General features: G+C 33.7%; 2 protein-coding genes across 3 annotated transcripts in view; both read left to right on the top strand.

The window, feature by feature from the left end:
* The window catches only part of LOC111699855 (glutamate receptor ionotropic, NMDA 2B), a 99902-nt gene extending 97633 nt beyond the window's left edge, over positions 1–2269 (top strand). For both annotated transcript variants that reach the window (XM_023470609.1, XM_023470610.1), the window contains one exon: positions 1093–2269. In XM_023470609.1, the coding sequence (XP_023326377.1) occupies positions 1093–1135 (43 nt within the window). In that variant the 3' untranslated portion in view covers positions 1136–2269. The remainder of the gene's footprint in view (positions 1–1092) is intronic.
* Positions 2270–9527: 7258 nt separating this feature from the next.
* LOC111699858 (monocarboxylate transporter 11) lies at positions 9528–13975 on the top strand. The gene is made up of 6 exons (XM_023470611.1): positions 9528–9926; positions 10847–10934; positions 11668–11707; positions 12014–12138; positions 13495–13543; positions 13614–13975. The coding sequence occupies exons 1-6, from the start codon at positions 9864–9866 to the stop codon at positions 13795–13797; spliced, it is 549 nt and encodes a 182-aa protein (XP_023326379.1). The 5' UTR covers positions 9528–9863; the 3' UTR covers positions 13798–13975.
* Positions 13976–13991: the final 16 nt, after the last annotated feature.

Below are 13991 nucleotides of genomic sequence, written 5' to 3' on the forward strand. Positions count from 1 at the left end.
TAGTCATTCGTTTTACATTAACTACAAAGATCTGTAAAAAACTGAATTTATTTTAAGTAAGATAAAAAATAATAGTTTTACTCAAAGAGGAAAAGGATGTTACTTTTTAAAATCTTTAGAAAAGCTGCTCTGAAAACTTTGAAGAAATATTGTCTTTGTTTCTAATTTCTAAAATTTTCTTTTCGTCAATGTAGTATGTTAAGATCTTAAATAAAGCTGATATGGAAATGACATTATTTAGAAGTAAAAATGTATTTTTCATTGCCAATACCCTTTTTTATTAAAAACATATAATTGTTATGATATTAAAATCTAGAATCATTTAGAATATGTTGAATTAAAATCTGAAGTATCTGCACATTTAAATTATTTTCTCGCAAAAAAGATATTCAATTTTAAAATCAACCTTTTTTTAAAAACAAAAACAAAGTAACAGCTCGCTTCTCAGGGCCTGAATAGTTCAGGGGTAATACCCCCGGGATTCTAGGGGGGGGTATTTACCCCCAGGATTCTAGGGGGGGGTAAATAACCCCAATAACCCCCCTTATATCCGCCACTGAGTCCGGTCTGTGTAAAAAAAATCTAAAATAGCCAACAACTTTTTTATGACTAAAACTTCTATCTAAAAACAATATTATTGAAAAGCCCTTTGTCACACTTTGATATTTTTTTTAAACAAAAAAACTTTTACATTTTTTTACCTTTTTTTGGCATTTTTTTCAACCCTCCCTAGCACCTAAACTATAAAAGTTATCGATTTCATTTGTTTTCAATAAGCTGGCCTTGAAAAATTGTGTTATTCTCCAAGGCCTTTTCTTGGAAGGGGGGGCGTGGGATGCCCCCCCCCCCAGTATATACATAGATTCAGACCCCTCAGCCTTTATAGGGTTAATGAAAGGTCACTTGAAATTACGTATACCTTAAATATTTCAAAAATTCTTAATTAATCTTATTATATTTTCTTATTCACAATTTCATACGTAGAATATTTATTTATATAAAAATCACCCGTATTTTAGGGAGAAAAGTATTCTTATAAATTAAATATTCAAAATATAAATATAAATTATTAATTAATATTTTTTTCTGAAGGAGATACAGTCAAGGATTTTCAGAGATAGAAACAGTTTTGTAAAATTGTTGAAAATATTTAAAATACAGTGGTAACCAGAAAACAGTGGATTGATTTTTTTTCTTTCACATTTCCAATGATAAAATGTCACCAAAAAATGTGCATTGTAATAAAAGCAAACTTATCGATAACACAATTGTGTAATTTGTTAGATAGATGACATTTTTGTGAAGCACTATAAACGTCAAAAGACTTTAAATGTCTCAAAACGATCCTGAAAACGATCCTGAAACCGATCTTCAAAAACGATCCTCAAAACGATCCTGAAAGCGATCCTGAAAACGATCCTGAAACCGATCTTCAAAAACGATCCTGAAAACGATCCTGAAACCGATCTTCAAAAACGATCCTGAAAACGATGCATCAGTAGGATGACGACGATCATTCCACAGTTTTCTGGTTACAGCTGAATAAATTATTTATATTATTTATATCATACTTTTTATATAAATTATGATTTTTCACATTCTCCGTTAATTTAAAGTATTAGAAATATTTGTTATTTGTAAAAAAAAATCATAATTGTAAATAAAATAATTTTGTTGCAAGGCTTAAAGCGAAAAAGATGTCATGACATATTGTTTTAGCCAAACTTATATTTTGTCAACCTCAGTTGAACTTCAAGCAAAAAATCAAATTTTTATAAATACTAATCAAGAATAAATTAAATCAAACTTTGAGTTTCTGTTTCAAGTATTTTAAAATGATAAATATTATATTGTTAAATAAGAAGAATTTCCAAATGTTTAGAATCGAAGAAAATATGACTATATGGCTTTACAGAAGTAAGAGGCTTGAATTTAAAAAACTGTTATTGCTATTTTTACTGTAAATAATGTTCTGGTTTATTTATCGAAAGTGATCGAAGAAAAGTGGAACTATCAAACTTTATTAGATTAAAACTAAATAGAATCTCATTAAGCTTTTACATGAATCTGACAATACCTTACACAAATGATTATCAAAATGTTAGAAACAAGAATATAGATGAAGGAATAGCTAAAAGTTGTTTTTTAAGAATTTGGAAATTCTTAGATTTAAAGTTGTTATATTGTTGTAAACATAAAAGTGCTAATTCATTATTTAAATAATTGTCAAAATATTATTGTTAGTTAATAAATATCATCTGTTGTATTATTTATTATAGAATAAATCATTATATAAAACAACGAGTACCTCATTCAACTTTTCCAAACAGAGTTGAAAAAAAAGTTCCAATCATAACTAGCTGAAGAGTCCGGCGTTGTACGTGGATTGTTCGAAACACTTCAAAAAAATTTTGAATTTTGAAAAAAATAATTACAAATCTTTTTAGCCTATATTACTCCCATAGTACCTAAGGGTTCCCTAAGGGTTCAGCTATAGCTAACATACATATCAAAATATATCTTATTTTAAGAAGATATACTTGTAAAATATAGATATATACAAATATATCTTCTTAAAATAAGTCTTGAACAATGAACATGTTCAATTGTTTATTTAGATAGGTTATACAAATATACTTTTATGAGCGAAGAGCTTTATTATATAGATGACTAGCTTTGGAATCCAGCGCTGCTCAGGTTTCTCAAAGTTACTCCCGCCGTTTACCCGCACTTGAACGATTTTACCGAGAAACTAGATTTACGCTATTAAAGTAGACCCACTCAACTTAATCTTAAAACCACGCTAAGAACATTACCGTGGGTCTCATGAGTTCCCCAATCAAAATTTAAGGCAAATCGGTCCTGGGGTTCCTGAGTTATGATCGGACAAATAAACAAACAGACAGACAGATACCAAAACAGAGATTACAACTTTATATATATAGATGAATATGATTAGTTGTAATGTAAACTTCTAAGTAAAAGAGTTTTTTGGAAGTTAGGCTTAAAAATCTACCAAAAGCTTCAAAGCAAAATTATATCTAATTTTTCTTAAAAAATTTTGATGCAAAGTTTTGTAAAGTTTTGAATCTCGGCAATTTGATAAATCTCTTCTTTTGTCTGTAGGTGAAAACTTTTAAATGAAAATGTGAATTATGACCACAGGCATATTTTTTGGTTTCTCTTTCAATGTGTCCCACGGATTTATGCTAAAGAGACAATGAAGGAAATTCATTGCATTTTATTACTGAAATGGAGGTGGGTTAAAGGCTACTGTTGAGAATTGGACATGCCATTTTTTTAATGGAGGGTCATATTACGGTTACAGCCCCTTTAAGCAAATTAACCCCTCGACCTAATTTTTGATTCTTTTTCTGTCAAGTTCCAGGAATTCGATTAAATTTTCCAAAATATTCCAGAACACGTGACTCAACATTCCAGGATACAACTACAGGGTGTCCCACTAAACATTCCAGGATACAAATACAGGGTGTCCCACTAGACATTCCAGAATACTACAGGGTGTCCAACTGAACATTCCTGGTGCTACTGCAGGGTGTCCCACTGAACATTCCTGGATACTACTACAGGGTGTCCCACTGAACATTCCTGGATACTACGACAGGGTGTCCCACTAGACATTCCAGGATACAACTACAGGGTGTCCCACTAGACATTCCAGGATACTACTGCAGGGTGTCCCACTGAACATTCCTGGATACTACGACAGGGTGTCCCACTAGACATTCCAGGATACAACTACAGGGTTTCCCACTAGACATTCCAGGATACTACTGCAGGGTGTCCCACTGAACATTCCTGGATACTATACTACAGGGTGTCCCACTGAATATTCCAGTATACTATACTGCAGGGTGTCCCACTGAACATTCCTGGATACTATACTACAGGGTGTCCAACTGAACATTCCAGGAGGCAACTACAGGGTGTCCCACTGAATATTCCTGGATACTACTAAAGGGTGTCCCACTGAACATTCCTGGATACTACTGCAGGGTGTCCCACTGAACATTCCTGGATACTACTGCAAGGTGTCCCACTGAATATTCCTGGATACAACTACAGGGTGTCCCACTAGACATTCCAGTATACAACTACAGGGTGTCCCACTGAACATTCCAGGATACAACTACAGGGTGTACCACTGAACATTCCAGGATAAAACTACAGGGTGTCCCACTAGACATTCCAGTATACAACTACAGGGTATCCCACTGAACATTCCAGGATACAATTACAGGGTGTCCCACTAGACATTCCAGTATACAACTACAGGGTGTCCCACTAAACATTCCAGGATACAACTACAGTGTGTCCCATTAGACATTCCAGGATACTACAGGATGTCCCAGTAAACATTCCAGGATACAACTACGGGGTGTCCCACTGAACATTCCAGGTTACAACTACAGGGTGTCCCACTGAACATTCCAGGGTACAACTACAGGGTGTCCCAATAGACATTCCAGGATACTAAAGGGTGTCCCACTGAACATTCCAGGATACTACTACAGGGTGTCCCACTGAACATTCCAGGATGCAACTACGGGGTGTCCCACTGAACATTCCAGGTTACAACTACAGGGTGTCCCAATAGACATTCCAGGATACTAAAGGGTGTCTCACTGAACATTCCAGGATACTACTACAGGGTGTCCCACTGAACATTCCAGGATGCAACTACAGGGTGTCCCACCAAACATTCCAGGATATTACTACAGGGTGTCCCACTAAACATTCCAGAATACTACAGGGTGTCCCACTGAACCTTCCAGGATACTACAGGGTGTCCCACTGAGCATTCCAGAATACTACAAGGTGTCCCACTGAAGTGTGTTAAATGTGTTACTGTATTAGGAGAATAGGTGACAAAAATACTTGACAAATCAAAGAACATCAAGCTTCCATTAGAGTGAGAACCTTTTAATGCTTTTATACACTCTACTGAGAGTATAGACGTGAAACTATAGGAGATACAAAATGGTGTTCCATGGTTTTCGTTGCTCTTAAAGGAACAGTTAATGTAATTTCGAATAAAATTGGAGATTGGTTAGAGTGAAATGACCAATTTTCAACATGGTACCCTTCAGGGCTTTGTCTGAATAAGAATTAATAATATATCCATGTTTTTCTTTTTGAAAACTGCTTATTTTCGATTGTGGTTTTTCTGTAAATTGTCTTTTGCATTTCTGGCACCTAAACTTTCTCTATAAAGTCAACCCACTTACGTTAAAGCTATAATAGAAAGATATTACTAATATGAAAGCTAGAAGGAATTTCATCTTGATGTATTTAGACAGTTCACACTCACAGAATATTACCCAAACAGAAACCATCGAAGCTTTAAAACATGTTGGATTTTACAAGAAACAGCCAGGACCAAGTAAAGTCAGATGTCCCATCTGTACGGGTATAGATCTGGTCTAAGACTTACACATCACTTAAAAAAATTATGTATTGTAATTAATGTTAATTATGTATTGTACAATAATGTTAATTCATTAACATGGATGTTGTTTAGTGCATGGTCTCAGATCAACCGAAATTAATAGACAAGCTCCTAAAGAGGAGCCAGTTCAACTTACAGAAATAGATAACATTCTGCAGATTTGAGAAATGGGACAAGATGTCAGTATGATATATGTCAGCCATGTTTTCAATACAAATGATGACTTTAGCTGTTTATAAATCTGATACGGTTCTGTTGCAATGAAGCCATGGACAAAGACAGTTTTGCGTGCTTGACTAAGATATTTATTGATTAATGCATCCAAACCGTTAACCTGGCTATGTTTCTTTTAGAAATGTTCAGACCATCTTGACTTGGCTAAAGGGCAAACTGAGTAAGCCAAGTTACAAACCTAGCCTTCAGCAGATAGTTAAACAGAGCAAGACAATGTACAACAGCAAGGGAAATGGGTTGTTTTCTTTAAATGATGGTAAGAGTTCAGACCATCAAAAAGTAGCAAAAGTACCCGGTCCAACCCCAGGTAAACTTTTCATAATATGCATTGGCTCGAAGTAGTATTTTGAAGAAAAACATGGAAACTTCATTTCTATTCAAATTTAGTCATGAACTGACGGTTTTTTATATTTTCCAGGTCCAAGAAGTCATCCTGGGTCAATATATTGAAGATGCCGTTCCTAAAGATAAACAATCCCAGGTAAACTTGTATAATATTCATTAACCCACTGTAATTTTATGAGAAAGCACATGGAAACTTCATTTTTATTTAAAGGTAGTAATTTTTTTTAATGTAAAGCTATGGTTCATAGACAGTATTAATCATATTACCATTTAGAAACCAGACACTGAGGAAGGCCATCCAAAACGGTTTAGGAGTGCAATATATCACCTGGCGGACTTCAGCAGTGATCTATATTGATTCTGTTGAACTTTAACTTGCTAAATAAATAGACAAACTCTGCAAATTATTCAAGTTATTCAATTCCACATTCCACATACATATTTTGATCAGTGACAAGTAATTTTTTGCTATTCTTTTTCAATGTATTTTCAAAAGATGAGTAGTTGTGCAAGGATTCAGTTAGGGTTGCTCCATGTGGTATTACAAAGTACATCTTTGTAAAGAGATAATCCGTTTTTAAACATCTCATGAAAAAATAAGTTTCTATTTCAAGTTTTCAAGTTACCTAATGTGTACAGTGATAACCATAAAACAATGGAATATGAAGACAACACTATAGCAATACTTTAGCGCATTTGATGTTGTTGGGTCTTTACTTTGACACAGCCCAATTGCTGTGGTGACTTTATAAAGTTATAACTTAATTCCAAAGTTTTCTGGTTATCACTGCACTTCGAGCTATTCAACAATATTGATTTGGTTCGTTCTCAAAGTTATCGTTCATTTTTTATCTATTTCGTTCGTTTTCTAACAAAATGATCGGTCAGTGAAATCGGTTATTACTAAAATCTCAATAAATTTCTTAGAGTTAATCCATTCATAACTCTCCGCCGAACTGACATTAGATCCGGAGTAATTTCTCCAGATAATGTTTAGATTAAATCCGTCCCCCCTGGACGATATCTTTAAACATTAGGTTTTGAATTATTACTCTAGGCATTTAGAGTAAATTAGTCCCAGTATTATACCTCTAAACTAAATTTAGGTTAGATTGGGTCTAATTTCTCCAGATGATGGGAACACGTTGCTAAATACAAGATCCTGGCTACAGGATCCTTTATCACGTAACCATTGAGGAAGGATACCCCTGGCCCAGAGTAAATTCAACAATTTTCAAAGTCTTACTTTACAGACCAATTTGTATCTAAGACACTTTCTAGGTCAAAATTCAGGGCAAAGCAATACTTCCTAATTCTTAGTTCATTCAATCATAATTTGACTAAAAAGTTAATATTTTCTCAAAGCATTAAGTGTTGAAATTGAAAGACTATATACATAATAAGATATTACTATTATAAAGGTAGATTTATAAAGATATTACTTATAAGCTATATACAAATATATTGCTAGGATATTAAAGCCATATCCAGATGTTAAAAGAAACATCGATGTATCTTTAAGTGGCTGTCTCATTTAATTCAGTTAATATATTTAGTTAGAAAATCCACATCTTTTTGCTGAGTCATAGTTATAAAGGAAACGGTTGGGAATCGAAATGAACAGTCTCTTTAATAATAACAGTTCGTGTATGAAAGGTATATGTTTAGAAAGTTTAAGATGAGAAAGTACCCGAGAAAGCTCTCTTGATCCTCTCAGCTGATTTCCGTCAGTTCATGAAAATCTGCGAGAAGATTTTCGTCTGTTTATTATTGTCATTAACTTCTGTAAATCTGTGGAAATTACATATTTATTATTTTAATGCAACTTTTCCACATAACTACAAAATGGATAACCTCTTTTTTTGGGATATGTAGATTTTTGTTTTAAAAGTACAGGGAACATTATTGTTCTAAAACTATCACTTAATCCATTCCTAACACTGAGTGTTAGGAATGAGCCAAATCTGCCAAGTTATCTTTTTCAATAGTTATATCTTTAAATCCAAGCGGAATTGAACAATACCTTAGCATTTATTAATTTGTTCTCAATTATTAATCACATTTAGTAAGTAACATCTTCTATATGTATATTGAAACAAGAAATTTCAACCATAAACTTATGTTATGGGATGAGAATTATTTTTTGATGATTCTCGATTTAATTTTCAATTTCTTGCAGCTCATGCATCTGATTATAAGACATTTACTCAAATTTGTATCAATGTCAATTTTTTAATCATTTTAGCACATACATAACAAAACAAGATTTTTAAAAAAGGTAAATAGTATTAAAAAAAAATAAGAACATATTATTTTTTCACAGCTATAAAATATATACATTCATTGATAGATTGTGATATTAATTTTATTTTGTTCTTACACAAATATTTAACTGGAAATGCTGGTAATGCGGGAAAATAAATCATCAAATGTGGAAAACAATATACTTGAAATTATTCAACAGAAAATTTAGTCTTCAAAAGATATTTTTTTCTTTTTAGATTTATTTCATAAGTTATGAAAATGAGTTTTGTTATGAATTATGCTCTAAACGGGAAAGTGAGATGTGTGCCGAAAACGCGACAAAGATTCCAATTCAGGATATGTTCGAAAATGGAAAACCTGGCATTGTCTTGAAAACGATAAAGGGTTTTAAGATAAATAACTTCTTTTATAATTTTGATTTTAGAAAATAATCTAATATTGGGAATTGTTGTCCTCGTTATGTTTAATACAATGTTGGTTTTAGTTTTGTATTATCTACTTTTCATCTTGATATTGGACGGGTTACTAAAACCCTAATCGTTCAATGTGTGCCCATTTCTACCACTCAGTGTTAGGAATGGGCCAAGTGTTAGTTTTGGAACTAATATCCCCTGTAGTTAACTATTTACGTCATTCCTCATTAATTATATAAGTCTCATTATTGTATAGAAGTAACTTTGTATGCATACATGAATTAAAAGTACAAAGTTTTGAACTCTCTGGCTCCACAAGGTGAGGGGAAGGGGTATTGAAAGGATGAGAGCAGGGGGGTCATATTTGTTTTGAATTTTCCTAATCTTATTTTTCATACTAAATAGCTCACTACGATAGGAACTCTTAATTGTTATTATTTTATGTTAGTTGTTACTTTTCAAAATGTACAGATGGAGTCTGGGGTTTCCAGCGAAGGAAAACTTCGTTCGTTCGTATTTCGCAGACTTTTTTGCGCAATCTATATTTATCGCTAAAATGAATTGTGCGAGAAAATGTGAAAACTACACGAAATTTCGCGAAATCCACAATTGTGTTGAGCTTCAACAATTAATTGCGCAAAAAAATTGTGGAATTCTTATGAACTGAGAGCTCAGCATTATTAGTTCTATTATATCATAATTAATAATTTCTCTTTCATTTTTTCCGCAAAATTTTCGCATTTTTCTCTTAAAATTTAAGCAAAATTTCGAGAAAAATGCGAAATTTTCGCGAAACAATTTACCCTTTTCGCTGGAAACTCTAAGGAGGACCCAATAATTATGGGAGTTAAAAGACTACTATAAAATCGTCTTTAATTTCTGACAATTTATATAAGACAAAAAGTGTATCAAAAAAGATTGTACCTCCAATTAGAGTAATTATACAAGTCTAAGTATCTTCAAAATTGACGGAGCTATCAAACATGTGAACAATTTTCATGTTATTTTAGTGTTATGTTAATTTTAAAACAAATCAAAATCATAGACCACATTATGGAATTTTGATTTACACGGTCAGGGAAATATGAAACATAGACTTGTTGTGAACTATCTGTAAATTTCAGAATAAAATCAAGATGAAAAATAAAAGTGCAGTTTTCATTCTAGTTTCCAGTATCATTATCAATATTCTAGTCAAGGTTAAAATAGTTTTTAAAAGAGACTGTAAAGGAAAAATTAAAGGGGGTATAGACTGAATGCTAATCACTTTAGCTCTCGATCGCGATCCATGAAAGTTCTATCTGATGTTCCTATCTCGAGAAATTGAACTACAACTTTGTAAAATTTATACGAAAATTAATATATATACAATTTTGTATAAAAGTAGTGGGTTTAAAAAGATAAAATTCAGCAAATATGCAACCAATCTGAAAACGAAGATATCCCAGAGAAAGCTAATTGTATCTTAGGTTAACTCCAATTCTAATTTTAAATTTGTTATTTCTATTTTTAATAGATTTAATTCATAACATTATTTGTTCGTCCGTATTACTTGACCAGAAATTCCACCAATGGCAGTGCAGTAAAGTGGTCACGTGATACAGGCGGAGACACGTGACCAGTATACTTCTCTGCCATTGGTGATTGTTCTGGTCACGTGATTTAAGTTTAAGATTTTCTAAATTTTACATATATGAACTAATTTTAACACAGTTTTATATCAATTTCTCGAGACAGGAACATCAGATAAAACTTTCATGGGTCGCGATCAAGAGCTAAAGTGATTACCTTTAAGTCTATACCCCCTTTCATTTTTCCTTTGCAGTACCTTTAACGTAAAAGATAAACACCTTTAAAGTATAAACTATACAAAATGATAAATTAAAACAATAAAAAAATAGAAAATTCTTTGAAATTATATAACAATTCTTTCAATGCAGCAACTATGTTTTAAGTTAAAAATCGTTATCACACAAAAATTAAGAATTTTTCGAAATGTGTCTCAAACATGTTTCAAATATGTATAAATGCGAGGGTTTAAACTAACCTATTAATTAAATTGCTACCCCATACTAATGAACATTAAGGTTCCTGCTTTAAAATCGTTTTCATCATTTAGGGTTCCCTGAAATCGCTTGGAATATTTCTCCTTGAGCTCAAGAATCAGGGAATAGAAACCTCAGAAGCTGCTTGGATTCCCGCTATAGGTTCATCATTATTTTAGCAAGTTTATTTAATTTAAAAACAAAATGACCAAATGAATTTCATGAAATCTGGAATTCTACTTAAAGGGACTGTAAGCGTAATTTCTAGTGACCTTCCATTTAAAGAGGAACATCCCCGATTCACAACGGTACCCTTTAAAAGATCAATAGTTACTTTCTTAAAGTGGCAGAAAATAAAAACTTACTTTTGAAAATTTGAATACGCTGATAACGTAAAACGGTTGTTTGAATTCTATCTTGGTTCGATATGTTGAAACAGAAATATCTTTCTACTCGATGAACAGTCAAAGGTTTTAAGGAAGGGAACCACTTGAAATTACGTGACAGTCCCTTTAAGAAACCAAGGTCAGAAACAATGAACACAATGTGTTTATGTTCAAATGTGTGGTTAAGATTGACCAAGGCATTGTAGCTCAACTACCAAGTATACCCATGGCTTATACCTTGTTGAACTGTTTTTTCCTACTTATTGAAGTACAGTGGTGCCGATAAAACTGAGAAGTAGGAAGACGAATGTTAATATGTTAAATAGTCTAATGAACATGGAACACAGTAATTGTGCAGTTTACACAGACCCTTTTCATTCTTTGATTAGTAAGCATAATATAAGAAAACAAACAGTTGCATAAATATCGTCTTCCTTTATCCGAATTTCATGGGTTACTCATTAAATAACTTTTTAGGATACAAAATCATAAATTAATGATGATTTTAGCTTTTACTTGCTTCTCTCTCTTCTCTTCCCCTGTTGCCTGGTAATTATTTTATATTTTCCAAAAAGGGACTGTGGACTTAATTTTTGCAGGAGACCATTTGACATGTTTTATTCACAATGGTACCCTTAGAAACCTCTGTCTCATAATCAACAGTGGAGAAATCTGTGTGTTTTCTTGCTGAAACTTTACACCGGAAAGCTGAAGTGCAGACTAAGGATTTCCTCGAAAACATTCAACCCAGTTTTAAAAAAGCGTTATAAATCTTTGCACACAGGGTCGATAGAACTAACTTCTTGAGTTCTTTAAAATATATTTTTCTTCTTCATCCATCGTTTTCATATGTAGGTGCAGAGAAAAGACATCAAGTCGGCTACTCAGTGTTTTGGGTGGTTTGATGGTCAGTGTTGGCTTTCTAATCTCATACCTACTCTACCTACCCATCCTTTATACTGGTCTAGGAGTATTATTAGGTAAACCTACCCTATACCTACCCATCCTTTATACTTGTCTAGGAGTATTATTAGGTAAACCTACCCGACCTGATTCACCGACAAAAGGTCAAACGACACAGGGTCAAAAGACAAAGGGTCAAACGACAAAAGGTCAAACGACACAGGGTCAAAAGACAAAGGGTAAAACGACAAAGGGCCAAAAGTGCGACAAAGGGTCAAACGACAAAAGGTCAAAATGATAAAATTATTTTTTGATTTGAATCATAGGAAACTTGCAACCCTCCTATCAATTTTGTACATGGATCTTATATGTTAGACATGGATATAATTGACCATGTGGCCATACCTACCCATCCTTTATACTGGTCTAGGAGTATTATTAGGTAAACCTACCCTATACCTACCCATCCTTTCTATTGGATTAAGAGTATTATCAGATATCAGGTAAACCTACCCTTGTTGACTTTAAAAGTCACTATAATAAAATAAAGAGATCCAAATGGATATTTCTAACATTTATTTAAAAACGAAAGTTTTGAAATATTTGCATAAAAGACGGAGTTAAAATTGGTTGATTTAGAAATTAACAAAGGAATTAATGATGAATATTTGATGGCACTTCATGGGAGTGTTGTAGAGCTTCATGTAGGTGGAGCAGATCAACAGGAACTGGGACAACAGGGCTTATCAAAATCAGTAGGAAGAGATCGCGGCTTGTCATGCTGGCTATGAGCGATTATGTTGTCTCTGGAATGCATAATGAACTGGGAACCCTCGGGTATAAGCACGCCTGCTGTTAGCTCAAAATCTGTATCATCATCATGAAGGAGTCAAGAGGCTCCCTGTGTCGGAGCTGTTACTAGCTCAACTCTCCTAACCTGACTGAGGGCTGGGATGTGTAGAGGGGTGAGGAGGGGACGAAGGAGCGAGGGGGACATGTGGGTGCTTCATAGCGGAAATGGATACACACGTCTTGAGAATAGACCACGGCATCTGAGTCGGTAAAATCGTCTCCCTTATATTTTAAATTTGTGTTAACAACCCTATACCTACCCATCCTTTATATTGGATTAAAAGTATTATCAGATATCAGGTAAACCTACCTACCCTCCTTTCCTTTTTACTAAACTTTGAGCTTTGCTGGGTAAATTCAACCTACCTTAGAACTAGGCAAAGGTTTTGAAACTTAATGGCAAATTTAGTTTAAAAACGTAAAGCACTGTTTTGTTTTGACTCAAGAACTGCGCGTCAAAATGAAAGATATTTGGTCCTTTTGTTTGCAACCTGTTCCAGGTCAATTTGGGATAGTAAGATAGCCGGTGTTGGCAAAAAATGCCAAAATTCAGCTGAAAATCTAATTTTTGCTCTTTTTAGGTGTTGGGGGGTGCATGGCAACTATTTCTGGATCCTTAGAAATTAATCGGTAATACATATTATGTCAGGGTTATTTTAGATATTCCAGGGTTCCTTGGTAATTAAAAAATAAATTTTAGGGTGTTCCAGGGCTCAAGGCTTGGTACAGCCCATGGTTTAAGTTTGGCTGGCAGTACCGCTGGAGGGTTGTTAGTGCCTGTACTTGTAGCTTACCTCATCTTTACCTGGGGGTACAGGGGAGCTGTTCTACTACAGGCAGCTATACTACTACATACAATACCTGCCAGTCTATTCTACAGGTAGATTCTAGTATACAGGCAGCTATGTAACAAATCTAGATGCTACTTCTCTAACGATTACTTGACTCACAGTCTAATGAAATTCTCTCTAACTAAATCTCTAGCCAAAACTCAAGGCTCTGTATACGTCCGTTCTGATCAATTAACGATATTCAACTAATTTATTTATAAACAGGTAGAATGAACTGACCGGGCTAG

Source organism: Eurytemora carolleeae, unplaced genomic scaffold, assembly GCF_000591075.1.
Source record: "Eurytemora carolleeae unplaced genomic scaffold, Eaff_2.0 scaffold381, whole genome shotgun sequence".
NCBI classification, from domain to species: Eukaryota; Metazoa; Arthropoda; class Copepoda; order Calanoida; family Temoridae; genus Eurytemora; species Eurytemora carolleeae.

Excerpts from the sequence above, each read along its gene's own strand:
- LOC111699858 (XM_023470611.1), top strand. The coding sequence starts at position 9,864 with ATGAAAAATAAAAGTGCAGTTTTCATTCTAGTTTCCAGTATCATTATC. Across the intron at positions 12,139-13,494 it reads TGGTCTAGGAGTATTATTAG|GTGTTGGGGGGTGCATGGCA; the intron begins GTAAACCTACCC and ends TGCTCTTTTTAG. Across the intron at positions 13,544-13,613 it reads GGATCCTTAGAAATTAATCG|GGTGTTCCAGGGCTCAAGGC; the intron begins GTAATACATATT and ends AATAAATTTTAG.